The following is a 14,752-nucleotide window of genomic DNA, read 5'->3' as shown; positions in this document are numbered from 1 at the left end:
TTTTAGTAGAGCTTGTAAACTTAACCAGAAACAGACCTGATCAATCTTTTAATCTGCACTGGCACTTTAATTCCCTGTTTAAATGGGTTAAACATAATCTGTAAGCTTGGAATGTGCTTCTTAGGGCTTTGGTCCGTTTTTCCACTACTACATATATTCTGCCCTTTGGTTGAGGCTCCAAGACAAATTCCTTATATGTGGAAATGCACTTGGCAAAGCAGGCTAACGGTAAAACGCATTAATTCAATGCTTTGTAATTCACACTGATATGATGCAGAGGGCCGAGAACTGAGGTGTTTGCACAAATTAATAGAACTAAAATGGAGCTACAGTTGAAAACAGAGCAGCAAATCCACTTTTGGTCTGTAATAAAACTCTCCAAGCTCCTGGAGCTTAGAGAGTTTTATTACAGACCCCCCCAAAAAAACCAATGGAAGACAGTGACAATGTTTGAACGGCGGCAGCTCAGTCTGAGTCTTCATCGTCCAAATACTCTTCAGCGTTGCTGTGTGTGCGGGTGACACCTGTAACAAGAGAAATGACCAGTTAATGACAGGAATATTGCAATATTTTACTGCTCATATCTGCAAAACCTCTAACTTAAAATATTACTGGCTTAATGTCTTTTGCAAATTAAATTCCTAAGCAAGTGTAGTTTACATAGTTTGCATTAAAATCCCCGGTTTAAGAGTCTCATACATGATCTGAATGAACCTCAACGTTGTGCATGTAATGACTGTATTGCAGCTAAGCAGCTGTGCGGCACAGTACTGCAAGTGGTCCTTGAGTTTAATAGCCTCCTCATATCTTATCCTTCATTCCTCTTTTCGAACTTGGACCTGTGTTGAACCTGTTTGTCAACTCAGGCCTGACCCCCAAAAATACTTGATTACATGCGATATCCCTATTTCACGCCATTTACATAAGACAAGGATGAGACATGGATAAGACAGTGTGTCATATATATGAGCAGCTGTTGTCCAACGTGAACCAAGCTGTGTTCAATACTTTAATAAGCTCTGGCAAATTACTTAAGTTACAATTTTTAAACGGGATTGTATATTATATATGATAATGAAATAGAATGATCTTTCTTAAGTATAAAAATTTAAATTTGCTAATATTTTTGCAAAAGTTTAAAAGATATTAGTTTGCCTGCAGTTTTTATGTTTACTGGATTCTACAGGCTGTTGCTAAAGATTTCTGTTAAGACTATCTGTTCACTGGTTGACGCTTCTGAAAATAATAGAGAGCATAACATGCAGTGTACATGTCAAACCCGCTACTGTTCATCCCTTGAACTGTTTGTACTGAGGCTCTGGTGCTGGTCTCAGGGTGGACTGTGTAACTGTGAGAGCTCAGACAAAAAAGCGCATTATTCTGTTCCCTGTATGAGTGTGTGACCGAACGATACTGTGTGCATGAGTGCTGCGAGGCTGCCCCCAAGCGGCAGCTGTACTTACTGCTTCCCTGCTTCCTTTTGAGAAGTGAAGCACACTGGGCGTTGGTGGCCATCTCCAGAGCAAGCTTATTCTCATTGTTCCTGATGTCTGTCCTGGCATCTGAAACAAACATTCTCACGCTAAAAAAAAAACAAACAAAACAAACTGGAAACTACATTGAGGAAGAAAGAAAAAACCCGATACAAAGATAAAACTGTGAATGTGAGGACACACACAAAATTGTTTCCTCAATCTGGAATCACACAGTCTCATATTAAGGTTTGATAAAATCTTATTGGAGCTTTGTCTGCTCTGTTTTGATATGTATCCAAATAAAGAGGATGACCTGCCGGGCAAATTCGTTTTTATAAAACCAAAAAAAAAAAAAAAACCCCAAAACAAAAACAGACAGAGACTCACTCTTGTTCAGCAACATTTCCACAATGTCAGAATAACCCTTCCAGGCAGCAGCATGCAGAACGGTGTCACCAAGTTTATTCTGAAACACAAATCATCATCACTGACAAACACCATGACAATCAATGTTCAACTAAGATGTGTGATCGCACCCCACGGCTATATACATTTATTTTGCTTTAGTTTGTTTCATATCATCACAATGGCGCATCTGCAACTAAACAGCTTTCGGCAGTTTCAGTAGCATGCCATCCTTCAAGACTGGAAAAGCAAATCTGATTCTAGTCCGTGTTACTTCAGCGGAATAAGATACACCTGTCTATTATCACCTTAGGCTTAATAGTTGAATATGAGTACAGACTGGAGTTTACTCACTAGGTGCTGTCTGTTCATTTTGCTAAGTATTCGTAGCATGACAAACCGTCTATCACATGTTTTAATTAACTCCTAACAAACCTCACTCAAGTTTGCCTGGACATGCAGCAACACAGTGTTGTCAGATAGTCTTGTTGGTTGGTACTACCTGAATGTCAGTGGCATTATTATCAACTGCCTCAGTGGAACTAACTAAAGATATAAATGCTTTTCAGGGTTCAAGATGCCAGATGTCAGAATTCGTGGCTGACGCGTTAAAGGAAAAACCAACAGAAAGTTATATTTAAGTCTCTGAAATTCAGCTGGAGTGATGAACACATTTCTTCTAAAACATATACTGTACATTCATTTGGTGTTTCCATGATGACAGTGGAGATGGTGTTCAACTAGGTTGAGATTTGGTGACTGTGAAGGCATAATGTTCATACTTCACACCACTGACTGACCCCTTGTGGCCTGTATGGAAACATTGGTATTTGTTGTTTTTCCATTGATCTATTCAGGTTTTTCTTTTACTATCAGCAGCCAGATTTTGGTTGGAAAACACCTTTTGGCAAACTGGTTATGAATGGACCAAATTTAAAAGATGGAAGTCTGCTTGTTTAATGCTGTTGTATGTTGATGTAATAATTCACCAGCTTGAAATAAGCAAATAACCGGACGTAGATATCTATCCCTGCAAGAATAACATCTACTTGCACTTATGGCAATATGACATCAGCAGTGAAATCCGGATGATTTCTAAAACTGGGACTACAATCCTGATGTTTTTCACCCATTGGTGAAGTTTTAAACTCATCTCACCTGTTGGTTGAGCTCCACATTGGACTGGCTCAGCAAAAGCTCCACCACATCTGATACAGAAAAAAAAAAGAAAAAGGAGATAGTTTCGGTGATGGATTGAAGACTTAATGACACGTATCACATTACAATCATGCAGGAACATTGAAAGGGCACAGAAGAACTGGAACACTTTCACAGACCAAGTTCCTGTTTTTTGTACTTCACCTCTGACGTAAAACAAATCTGACCGTGTGTCACAATTTAAGATTTAAGTTGCTACTACAACAGAGTATGACTGTCTATCACCCCACCACAAATTAGATAAGTCACCGCTGCCAGCCTGAAAATACAGTGTGTTTGTAGGAAGAAGCTGCCATCTTGTGCCCCTAATAATTGTATGCACACAAAGATCATTACCTTTATGTCCACCATGGCATCCCCAGTAGAGGGCAGTGTTTCCTGCCTTATCCAGCCCATTAATTCCAACCTTGTTCTCCACACATTCCCTCAGCCAGCTCAAATTCCCTGTTTAAACACACAAATATGCGTATATACACACACACAAAGCACACACAGAGTCGAATGGAGAAGGCTACTAATAATGCAAACAGTGTAACAGCAAGAGGAAGTTATCTAGGTCACGGCTGCTTTTGTCAAGGATTGAAGGAATTGTTAAATAGAAGAACAGATGTAACAAAAGATGCTTAAATAAATAAATAAAGGAACACAAGGATATATTTGAATATATAGACAGTTGCTTCACCTCGTTTGGCTGCTTCGTGCATTGGATTGTCAATAGACTCTGCCTGCTCAGCCACTAAAAAACACAAAACAAGAACATTAGTGCATTATCTAAAATTCACTGATAAAGGAGAATTATAGGAGACAAAAGACCATATTAAGTAATGTTTTGGTAACCACATACAGCTAATGAAATTCAAACTTGGTCTGTCTATGTTTTCTACTCACCATAGTTACTTGGAATTAGTCCTGTCCTTCCTCTGCATGTCCCCTTCCACCAATTAGTGTCACTCTGAGAATAAGAGCAACGCAGAAATCTTTAGTTTTTTCAGTCAAAGAAAATCACAGAAGCAAATGAGTAGAGACAAAGAGGACAAAGCAGAATGAGAACAGGGCCAAAAACAAATGCAAAGAAAAGACTGAAATGGAGTGAGAGAGAAATGAAAGGGAGAAATGGCTTGAGGTGGATGATGGAAAAATAAAATCCAGCAAAAAAGAAACGTGAAATGCAAAGAATTCAACAGAAAGAGGAAGAAGTACAAATTTAGATTCAAACTGAATGGGACGTGAGGGCTTGGTGAGGAAGACGGAAGCTGAATCTCTGAGGTTTTACTTACTGTGTCAGAGATGTACAAGATGTCTCCTTCTTCAAAGTACAGCTCGTCTGGCTGAAAAAAATAAATAAGACAATGTTAATGATCAGGAAGTTTAACACATTCACATTATTCTGACTGCAAGACTCTTTTTTGTGCTACATTTCACCTGCTTTGTCCTCTCCCACATCTTCCCCTTTTTTCCTCCACCAACTGAAACAATCATAACTGCTAGATTTTAATGTGGTTTAACACAAAATTGTTGACTGAGGATGTAGGTGCCGCATAAGTTGCCGCATTAAGGCTACAAAAGCTGCTGCAGCTATATGCAAAAACATACATTACATTATAAAAATAATTAAGTTTATTTCCATTTATATAAACAAAACCTGACAAACACACTGCAGCCGCACTCTGTGGTAAGAACAACAGGAAATTGGAATAAGGGTTAAAGGAAAAACCCAAACTACAATTTTTTTTGTCACTTCTGAGGATATAGAAAAGGAATTAGTGATAAGGTTTGTTGGATGAGTCATTTTTATTTACATCTGCAATATAAGTGATTTTATCTAGAGCTGAAACAACAGCAAATGAATCGCTTACTATTATTATTATCGTTTAATAATTTCAGTCATCACAAACATTCACTGGCTTTAGATTCTCAAATGTCATGACTTGTATTATTTTTAATATATGATAGTAAATTGAATATCTCATCCCTTTGTATGTTTTATACTTGACCCTGTTTTTTTGCAATTAACATTTCCACTGTACAGTGATGGTTTGACAAGTTTGACTCATTCAATTTGTAAGTCATTCTCCATGCTTGTGTTGAAAATATTGTTCCAAGGAGGATGATCATGCTCTGGACCACTGGGTTTACACATATTAAATCACCCCTACGTAGAGTGTGCATGTCCAATTCTGCCTTTTATTTGTGTATTTTTAAAAAAAAATATTATTAATTTTGGTTTAGAACAGCATCGCTGGAGGGCAGCACTAAAATATGTGACTAATTTACTCTACGTCACTGTTACAAAAGCTTGGAGACTGTCGCTCTAGCAGTCATTATGTAGATATTTTGACAGCAAACCAGAGTAGTTAAACAATTTAAAACACACACACACACACACACACACACACACACACACACACACACACACACACACACACACACACACACAGATATATATGTCTGTATATAAATAAACTAAGCAATTTACCTAAAAGGAAACAAATGGTCTTCAACACTTATCAAATACTAGAAAAACCATCCATCTTAAACAGAAAGCTCTTACCGTTCTGGGGTCAAAGGTGAACAAAGCTCTGAACACCTTGACTTGGCCTTGTAAAGAGAAAAGCAAAACACAGATTGTACGGTGAAACATTTCTTGACAAGTTATAGATGTCTTGTAGCAAGTTAACTTCATTCTCTGCATGCATAAGAAAGGTGAAGAGGGTACATTGTACTTGAGAATAGACACAGCCATGTGAGTGAAGACTGTAGATTTAATGTGGTAAACGCCTCTCAGACACGTGTCAGACATTACTTCACTCAAGAGCCAACTGCGTGCTATGTGTAACAACTGTTCTACAGGCAACTACATTTTTTCTTTATTTTTTTTACACGTAAGAGCAGGGACAAAAACACAGAGCTGGTCCTTGTGTGTGCTGCCCTGAGGTTGCTGCCCTCAGGGCCTGTGATGCTTCAGAGTCGAGCCTGGCATTGGCTCTGCTGCTGGAATGCTACCAGAGTGGTTGCAGCCATAGCTGACAGCCCAACTAGGTCACAGAGACCCACGAAAAAGCTTAAAGAAACAGCGACATGCACAAACGTATTATATTAGCAAATTTAATTTAGCACTAGTAATGTCATTTTTCTGATTTGCATCTCATTTGTGGATAAAAATCACACAGTGCTTCACTCTACTGACTTCCCTTTCAAAGATTTATCTGGTTGAACATGCCCTTATTGGATATGTAAATAATATGCTTTAAAACATACAAACATTAAATACACATGCATAAAGTCTCTATAGAATTTGTTTTGCTAAATCAGGGAAGGCTACAAAAGCTGCTGCAGCTATATGCAAAAACATACATTACATTATAAAAAAAAGCCTATTAGGTGAATTTTTTATGTGTAGCTCCTTGTAACTTTAAGAAAATGCTACGTAAATAAAGATTATTATTACTATTACCTCTGTTGCATTACTTCTTACACAAAAATGTTTATCTGTGTTGTACCTATTACATAAACACAAAAATGTATAATCCTCACAAGCCAGAATTCAAACAAGCTGTAATGAAGGCATTGATGAATCATGACAAGCTTCGGTCAAGTCTGACACTGATGCATTTACTGTAATATGTTGAATATGTCTGATCCGAGACGAGCGTCTTATGTGTGCTGATTGCTTTAGCTAACAGGACTAAATGTTGGACGGCTGTAACACCCCTCTTCAGTTTCTGAGAATTCCTATTTAGCTAACACACTGTCTCAGTGTCTCAGAATGAGAGAGCTTGAGTCACTGCACAAGCCCAGCTCTGTTCAACACAGCAAGCATGTCTCCTCTGCAGGCCCGGTCATGTCGCTTAAAACACACAAAAGCCTGTGCTGACTAGCTCAGATTCCCTCTGCATTTTAAAGCCCCAGGCACACACAAGGATTTACTCTGGCTAAAAAAAAAATGAAAAAAAAAAATCGACTCTTAGCGCGAGCAAAACATTGTCTGTAGATTTTATATGCTTGTGGGTTTTGGATGATTTTTACATCCGTCTCATTATATTGCAAAAGCAATTTCAGAAAATGACAGAAGGAAAATGACAGAAATGATCAGCTATTATCAGAATAGCTGCCGATTATGTTTCTGCCATTTGACCAATCGATTAATTGACAGATCGTTACAGCTCTAAATCTGATCTTATTTTTGAGAAGAGGGACATTTACAGACATGCAGTCCAGGATAGATTGATTCAAAAGTACTTTAGAAGGACCAAAATCATCCAACACGGAGGCTTGAACAGTAATTGCACTTCGATCTCTGAACCAACGCAAGCAGCATAAATGTATCCACTGTAAGCTGCTCACGATGCAGTAAAAGTCATGTAGAGTGGTATGCAAAAGTTCAGGCACCCATGGTCAAAATTTCTGTTACTGTGAACAGCTAAGTGAGTAAAAGGTGACCTGAAATGAGTATGTTCTGAAATGCATGAAGTTAAAGATGAGACATTTCTCTAATAATTTAAGAAAGATTTTTTTTTTTAAATTATTTCCATGTTTTACAGTTTCAAAATAACAAAAGTGGGAAAAGGCCTGAAGCAGAAGTGTGGGCACCCTGCATGGTCAGTAGTAACACACCCATGGCAACGATCATATCTGAAAAAGCTTTTTGTAGCCAGCTAAGAGTCTTTCACTTCTTCTTCGTTTGGGGAACCTTTTCCCCATTCCTCCTTCCTTCCATCCTAAAAAGGCCTTTAGTTCAGTGAGATTCTTGGGCTGTCTTGCATGCACCGCTATTTTGAGGTCTATCCACAGACCTTCGATGATGTTTAGGCCAGGGGGACTGTGAGCACCATGGTAAAACCTTTAGCTTGAACCTCTTGAGGTAGTCCATTGTTGATTTTGAGGTGTGTTAAGGATCATTATCCTGCTGTAGAGGTGATCCTCTTTTAACACTCAGTGTTTTTACAGATTGTGTGATGTTTGCTTTGCTAGATGTTTCTATGCAAATTTCTGACGCTGAATTTTGTGGTGAGGACACAGGAAAGGTTGTTTCCCCCCGATGACTATTCGTCATATTTGTGCAGGTGTCACTGCACAGTAGAACAGTGCAGAGTCTGTATGTGAGAACAGTGTCTCAGAGATAAAATCTCTTGGGGTGTCCAAACTTTTGCACAGTGTCCTTTTCCCTTCTTTCATTCTAAAATGGTTTCATCTTTAACTTTAACCCCTTGCAGATCAGTTCATCTCCTACTGACTTTCTATTCTATCTAATCTATTCACAGTAACAGAAATTTAGACCAGAGGTACCCAAAACATTTGCATGCCACTGTAGGTTGTGAATCCTCAGACATTCAGGTAATTTGCACCTGCATTCTGGGATGTTCTGTGCCCTCCTCTCGTAATTTTGTGTCGCCATTTGAATTACGGCATAGATGAAGTTCAGTCACGACCATGTGAGGCACTGACTCTGCCAAATAAACCTGACAGCTCTCCTACAACACGAGAACCAGCCATCTGTCAAGACAGACCAGCTCAGCTGCTGTCACGACCAGGTGAGGTGTCGTGAAGGTGACTCATGAATAACCATGAAGAGTATGAATGATAATAACAGGTCCATCTTTCCAGCTTTGTGTTCAGCACAAGGAGGGAAAACATATTTTACAGATGTGCACTGAAATGTGCCTGCCTGATTTCAAAGCACATGTTTGTTTTTTCTTATAGACACGTCTATTGATCCTGTACAATTAGACATCATGTGCAAACAGCTTTAAGGGCTAGGGTTAGATGGTTTCTTTTTTGCTCCCCACATGTGAACCTTTTTCTTTTTCTTCTTTTTTGACGACAGGTGGTAAGTTATTTGAAGACATCACATTCAGTTGGAATGTAGAGAAGTTTTAATTTGTTGAATACAAATTATACCTATTAAAATTCTGAAAAAGCACGACAAGCACAAAAAAACGACATGGCCAGAGCATTCATCTGATCATATTTGGTGAGCAATAAGCACATTTCCTAATATCATGGGAGGGGTTACCAGAATAGCAGCACAGAATACTGAGCTTGCAGGAAATTTTGGCTGATGTCATTGACCATGCAGACTCATCATAACCTCTTAACCTATGACCTAAAGCCACTGAAAGTCACTGAATTACAGGTCTCTCCGTGCATGAGTGATCCAAATAGGGAAGTCACATAGGCCTGCTGCTGAGAGCTGGATCCCCCTGTCAATCAACAGTGAAGGCACTTTTAATAACTCCACTGTAGTCCTGGTCCAGTCAGTAATAATGTAAAACTGTTATTAATCGGAGTTTGTGGGTTTTCTTTCCACTGGGTGATAAAAAGTTTCCCAAATAAACGACAGAAATCAGCGTTCACTGAAGTGCTCACCGCCCGCCCACGAAGCTTCCATCTCAGACAAGGTGTGTTGTCCTCGTAACACACAGAGCACAAGTTTGGGCTAAATTTAAGTACAGTCTTCATAACGCAAGTCTTACCTGGCTTGGCCGGCTTGGGAGGAGGCTTCGACATTTGCGATAAACTGGAGCTAAAACAAAACCAAACGCGCTATATGTTATTTCACACAGAAACGACGCTGGACTGCGGTAAACTGCCAATGAGGAAGTTAAGATAGACGGCGGAAAAGTCAAACTGCGCATGCGCAAAGTATAACCTGTACCGGCCATTCTATCTATCTATCTATCTATCTATCTATCTATCTATCTATCTATCTATCTATCTATCTATCTATCTATCTATCTATCTATCTATCTATCTATCTATCGATCGATTGATCGATCGATCGATCGATCTATCTATCTATCTATCTATCGATCGATCTATCGTTCTATCTATTTTCATTTTCCTTTAATTTTATTTTCCTTTTTTGTTTTTCCTTTTTTAAATTTTAAATTTTCCTTTTTTTAACCCTTTAATAATAATAATTGTTAATTCAAATACATTACTATTATTAGTTACTATTTTACTTTGATTTAACACTGTATTTATCTTATATCACATTCTGGTGTTTGTCTTCTTTTTTATCAATGGGCAGGTCGTGAGTGACGTACAACTCCGTCAGCGAATCACAAGCGTCCAACAGCGGAAAAGACAGAGGGGGTAATGACCATAGAAGTTGCAGGACAAGCTACCGACCTTCCTCTGTGCTATAAAGTCTGCTCATAAACTTAATTAATTTGGTATTGCACGTTTTATATATCTGAATCCCTGCTGTGAGCAGCGCAACAAGCTGAAATGAAGACACTAGTTGTAGGAGTAGGTGGGTAAGTAAGTCGGGAGGATTGTAAACATTAATGTGTTGCTATGTTGTCCTCTCATCACTCTTCATGCCTAACCCTAACTTTAAGGGGATGCTTTTTACACATGGGTGCTTATTACGGCACAACAGCTCCCTTCCAAACATGCCTTCTGTTGTTCTCCTTGGGTCACTCTGTCTCCAGATAACCTGTTGGACCTCCATTACAATTTTGCATGCTTATGTGTTTTACTCCACAAGGTAGATCATCAGTAAATGTAGAATTACTTTAAATTTAACCTTTTATGTAGCCAGTTTGAGTTTCGTAAATGCTTCTGTTGTTTATTGTGTATGTGGGAAATGAAGAGAGACAAGAATACAGGACACAGGAAGGCACTAGAAAAATGCATTAGCAATAATATTATTAAATTACATGTTAATACCAGCAAACTACATGCCATGTGGGTCAACAGGGACACCATCAGATCAATACAGCATACAGCATGTGACAACCATGTGGCAGACTGATAAGAGCTGGTTACTCTTTAGAGATAAAGTCACTGGAACAGAGTCCTGAGAGTCAGAGAGAAAAATCACATTGTTCAGATCAAGAGAGATAAAGTGTTACTTAGGATGTTTTAAAGAAAATAGTAATATCATTTGTAAATGCAGAACACTCAGTAGAAGTGGCACATTAATCTCATATTAAGTGTTGGGTAATACAAACCCCACAGACAGGTGTGTAGAAAAATGAAATCCATGAGGCACATACCTGAGCTCCTCCAGTTTGAGGGATCCAGGTGTATCGGCTGTCCAAAGTCATCCGGCTCTGAGTTTTGAAGATACAGCCACCAAAAACGAGAAAGCTTAGAACAATGTGAAAACATCTGGGTGAGAGAAGTGGGCAATGCTCTGCACCAATCACATATAATATCCACATTAGGACACGTCCGAGAAATTCAAACTTTATTGTAATACAATAGATGATGCACCTTTAGGTAAGGCCATGTCTAATGTGAATTGACACTGTATGAACATGTTCCATAGCATAACTATTTCAATGATATTTAAAATGTATAACCACAGCAGGGGACATGTACTGTTTTTCTTTCAGGATGACCAATGGAGGAAAATCTACTCTTTCCAAGAGTCTACACCAGCAGATACCCAACAGCTGCATCATTGCGCAGGATTCATATTTTAAGGTAGACTGTTCCTTAAATCGTATAACTGCTTTTAGACGTGCTGGAAATTGGAGAGCTTAAGTGATCACAGTGGATTCCTTTTTTCTTCAGGATGACTCTGTGGTACCTGTGGACAGCAATGGGTTTAAGCAGTATGACAGTAAGAACACTTTATTTGATTGTTTGTTCTTCAACTTCAGGTCACAAAAGTGTGGACAGGATTCAGGCTGATGAGATCACGAGTAAACTTCTTTGTTAAAATGCATCAGTTGGAAGTAAGTTAGTCTTGAATCATTCATGTCATCCTGCCCCATACCTTTTATAACCATTAGACTCAGTTACGGAAAAACAAATCCTCACTAAATACAGCAACACTGTGTAAAAAGTGCAGACAATTGACTCACATCATGTCATATCATTTTTGGTTCATCCATCTAGCTGAAAATGGTGGGCAGCTATATGGATGGATGGATGGGTGGATTGATGCAGAGGTGTAACTACTACTGTTCAGGACACTGATGTTGTTTTCTCTGAAAACTGGAGGTTGTAAAAAATGTACAAATGGCTATTTCCACTATATATTTAAAATGCACTACTTTTAGGCCAAGATGGAAAGAGAGAAAATTAGAGGCATGGTCGCAAGTCTGGCCACAACACACATCTTCTGAAGTTGTTTGATCTCTTCAGATTTGACTTTTAATTACCAGATGAAAAATCTAATTAATGAATGAGAGCATATAAATGTCTCTGAGCTCATCCATGTAGTGTCTCTACATTCTGTTTAAGTGCTCGATGCTCTGCACATGGACACAATGATGAGCGAGGTTGACTCGTGGCGAAGAGATCCTGAGTCGTTCCTGAGGCAGCGAGGCCTGAACCCAGAGCTCATAACACCAACAGTCGATACAGAGGTGTTTGTGCTGATAGTGGAAGGATTCCTCATTTTCAACTACAGGTAAGTTTTTGTGAGGAACATTGTCTCTATTTCCTCACAGTTCTTTCAAGGAAACTTAATAGTAAATGATTGGTAAAGTACTGTTAAAATAAAGCATCACAGAAAAATGATACATGCACTAGCCAAAAACTATATTATGATAAGTTATTAGTGGTAAAACTGATAACAGACACAGTTGTTACAATATATAATTATTATGTGTATGTAGTCTTAATTATTTTCCTTAGGTAAAGATTTCCACTTTAATTGTTTTGGGAAAGTTGTGTTTTATTTCTGACCATGAGGCCTAACTGTTCCCCGGGATTTATTTAATGATATGGAAACTTATATCTTAATAAAATTAATATAATATTCCTGTAACTGTAATGCTCTGATGTGTTTTTTGTGTGTTGGACCTTTCCAGGCCTCTGAATCAGCTATTTGATAAAAGATACTTCATGGAAATACCTTACGATGTCTGCAAAAGGAGACGAAGGTGTCAGATTTTATAATAAAAAAAGCAGCTCTTGTTTGTATACTATGTTTTCTGTACCTTTTTGAAATTTGAATGAATTTTGTTTCCATTGAGCTGCGATAAACAAAAAGTAAGAGCAGAAGTTTTCCTCTTCGTGTTTTGACCTTTGTTGCGTTCATTGACAGTTTGAGGGTGTACACGCCTCCTGATCCTCCTGGCTACTTTGATGGATATGTGTGGCCAATGTACCTGAAAAACCGCCAGGAGATGGAGAGCATGGTGTCTGGAATTGGTGAGTGTCCAGTCAAAGACGCCATGTGTTCGGTATGTGTTGATGGGATTATAACTGTGATCATTAGAGAAATCCAGGTATTTATGTGGTTGAGACCTGAAAAATGATACATAAGGAAACTGTTATCACTGTAGCAGTAAATAATAAAGTAAATGACATTTATATTTTTGGTGTCTCTTTTTATTTTTAGTATTTCTGGACGGACTGAAGCCAAAAGAAGAGCTGCTGGCTACTGTGTGTGAAGATGTTTTTCAGGAAATGGAAAGACTCAGGGGTAAGTTGCAGTAAAGCTGGAATATGACTGGGTCTTTTTTTTTTTTTTCTGGCGTTGTCTCACAGCCATTGACAAATTATTTTAGTCTTTTGCAGCTGTGAGTGAGTAGTGCTTCACTTTCCCTTGCTCATTGCATTACTGGACAATATAGTGAACATCGACAGAACGCTCACAAATCTGTTTTTTTTAATAAGCACACTGACATTTTGATGGTAAGCTTTTGCAGTTTGAACATACTACATATGTAAAACCTGCTAGATTTATTATGTAGTATTTACCTGTGATATACAGTAGTTTTCCTGTAGCTTGAACAGATAATTATGGTTTCCTTTGAGACAATACCCTGAAGCCCTGAATACATACATCTTTCAGATGTGAAATGAAGCCATCTACAAACAGTATAAAGCATTTCGTTCAAGTCAGAAGACAAATCAAACTATTTTCTACCAAATATGTGTTTTCTTTGAATGGTTTGAACTTTAAGGTAATAATAATGTGTTATGTGCACTATTTAAATGAAAAAAAATCACTAATTACTAATTTGATTTTTGATTTTTTTGCAGAGAAAGACTGAAATAGTTGGACTCTGATTTGTTTACCTTTTGAAGATGGAGACTGCTGCTGCTGTAGATGTCAGAAAAGTTCCTCTTTTGGGCTAAAGAACCAAAAAGGTGGTTCTTTGGACTTTTGTAAATATGCTGATGTCTATGTAATATCTACAAAAGTTCATATGTAAAAAGAAATCAGTGGATGAGAATTAACTAATGATATCATATGAAGTTATCTAGTTAAAGAGGATAGAGGCTGCCAGAATCAATGTAAACCCAATGTCTTTGCTATTAATGATCAGTATTATAAAGTTAGGATGCGCTCTGGGAAACCTAGATAGTTTTTGTGACTTTATGAATTTGGTGCTGGATACAGGACAAACAGTGGACAGACGTTACATTTCATGATGTTTCATCTCTCAGTGCATTGTCTTTTTTTATAATGTACCGGGGATTTCGATCCAAAAGTATTTTTCTAACCATTAATATATATGTACATATACATATACATAACCAAATACATACAATTTGCATAATTGCTACAGACTTCCTCACTAATACTTGAATAATACAAATATGAAACAATGATCATTGTTGCTGCTGTGGTTTGGTGAGCGTGATTCTTCGCTTTATGTGATTTGTCAAAGACTTCCATTAAAGCAGTTGCTGGTCTACAATAACATGAGAGAAGTGTTGACTGATATCTACGCATCAAT

At 38.1% G+C, this 14,752-nt stretch overlaps 2 protein-coding genes across 3 annotated transcripts; one reads left to right on the top strand and one right to left on the bottom strand.

The window, feature by feature from the left end:
* Positions 1-331: 331 nt before the first annotated feature.
* ostf1 (osteoclast stimulating factor 1) lies at positions 332-9,711 on the bottom strand. The gene is made up of 10 exons (XM_056377478.1): positions 9,572-9,711; positions 5,650-5,696; positions 4,376-4,426; positions 3,987-4,050; positions 3,781-3,834; positions 3,435-3,542; positions 3,039-3,088; positions 1,863-1,941; positions 1,464-1,562; positions 332-524 (listed from the first exon to the last, which is right to left on the bottom strand). Exons 1-10 carry the CDS (start codon positions 9,603-9,605, stop codon positions 466-468), a joined length of 645 nt encoding a protein of 214 aa, XP_056233453.1. The 5' UTR covers positions 9,606-9,711; the 3' UTR covers positions 332-465.
* nmrk1 (nicotinamide riboside kinase 1) lies at positions 9,601-14,726 on the top strand. Of its 2 annotated transcripts, none has more exons than XM_056377481.1 (9): positions 9,601-9,740; positions 10,129-10,353; positions 11,444-11,534; positions 11,625-11,673; positions 12,300-12,468; positions 12,872-12,943; positions 13,108-13,214; positions 13,405-13,488; positions 14,052-14,726. In XM_056377481.1, exons 3-9 carry the CDS (start codon positions 11,445-11,447, stop codon positions 14,060-14,062), a joined length of 582 nt encoding a protein of 193 aa, XP_056233456.1. In that variant the 5' UTR covers positions 9,601-9,740; positions 10,129-10,353; position 11,444; the 3' UTR covers positions 14,063-14,726. The 2 variants fall into 2 exon arrangements, with proteins under 2 accessions (XP_056233456.1, XP_056233454.1); XM_056377479.1 differs by having other exon boundaries at positions 10,129-10,357.
* Positions 14,727-14,752: the final 26 nt, after the last annotated feature.

Source organism: Seriola aureovittata, chromosome 5 (genome assembly GCF_021018895.1).
Source record: "Seriola aureovittata isolate HTS-2021-v1 ecotype China chromosome 5, ASM2101889v1, whole genome shotgun sequence".
NCBI lineage: Eukaryota > Metazoa > Chordata > Actinopteri > Carangiformes > Carangidae > Seriola > Seriola aureovittata.
This window is presented reverse-complemented; position numbering and strand designations above follow the sequence as displayed.

Excerpts from the sequence above, each read along its gene's own strand:
- ostf1 (XM_056377478.1), bottom strand. The coding sequence starts at position 9,605 with ATGTCGAAGCCTCCTCCCAAGCCGGCCAAGCCAG. Across the intron at positions 4,427-5,649 it reads TCACCTTTGACCCCAGAACG|CCAGACGAGCTGTACTTTGA; the intron begins GTAAGAGCTTTC and ends TATTTTTTTCAG. Across the intron at positions 3,089-3,434 it reads ATGCCATGGTGGACATAAAG|ATGTGGTGGAGCTTTTGCTG; the intron begins GTAATGATCTTT and ends TTTCTGTATCAG.
- nmrk1 (XM_056377479.1), top strand. The coding sequence starts at position 10,329 with ATGAAGACACTAGTTGTAGGAGTAGGTGG. Across the intron at positions 12,469-12,871 it reads TTCCTCATTTTCAACTACAG|GCCTCTGAATCAGCTATTTG; the intron begins GTAAGTTTTTGT and ends GGACCTTTCCAG. Across the intron at positions 13,215-13,404 it reads GAGCATGGTGTCTGGAATTG|TATTTCTGGACGGACTGAAG; the intron begins GTGAGTGTCCAG and ends TTTTATTTTTAG.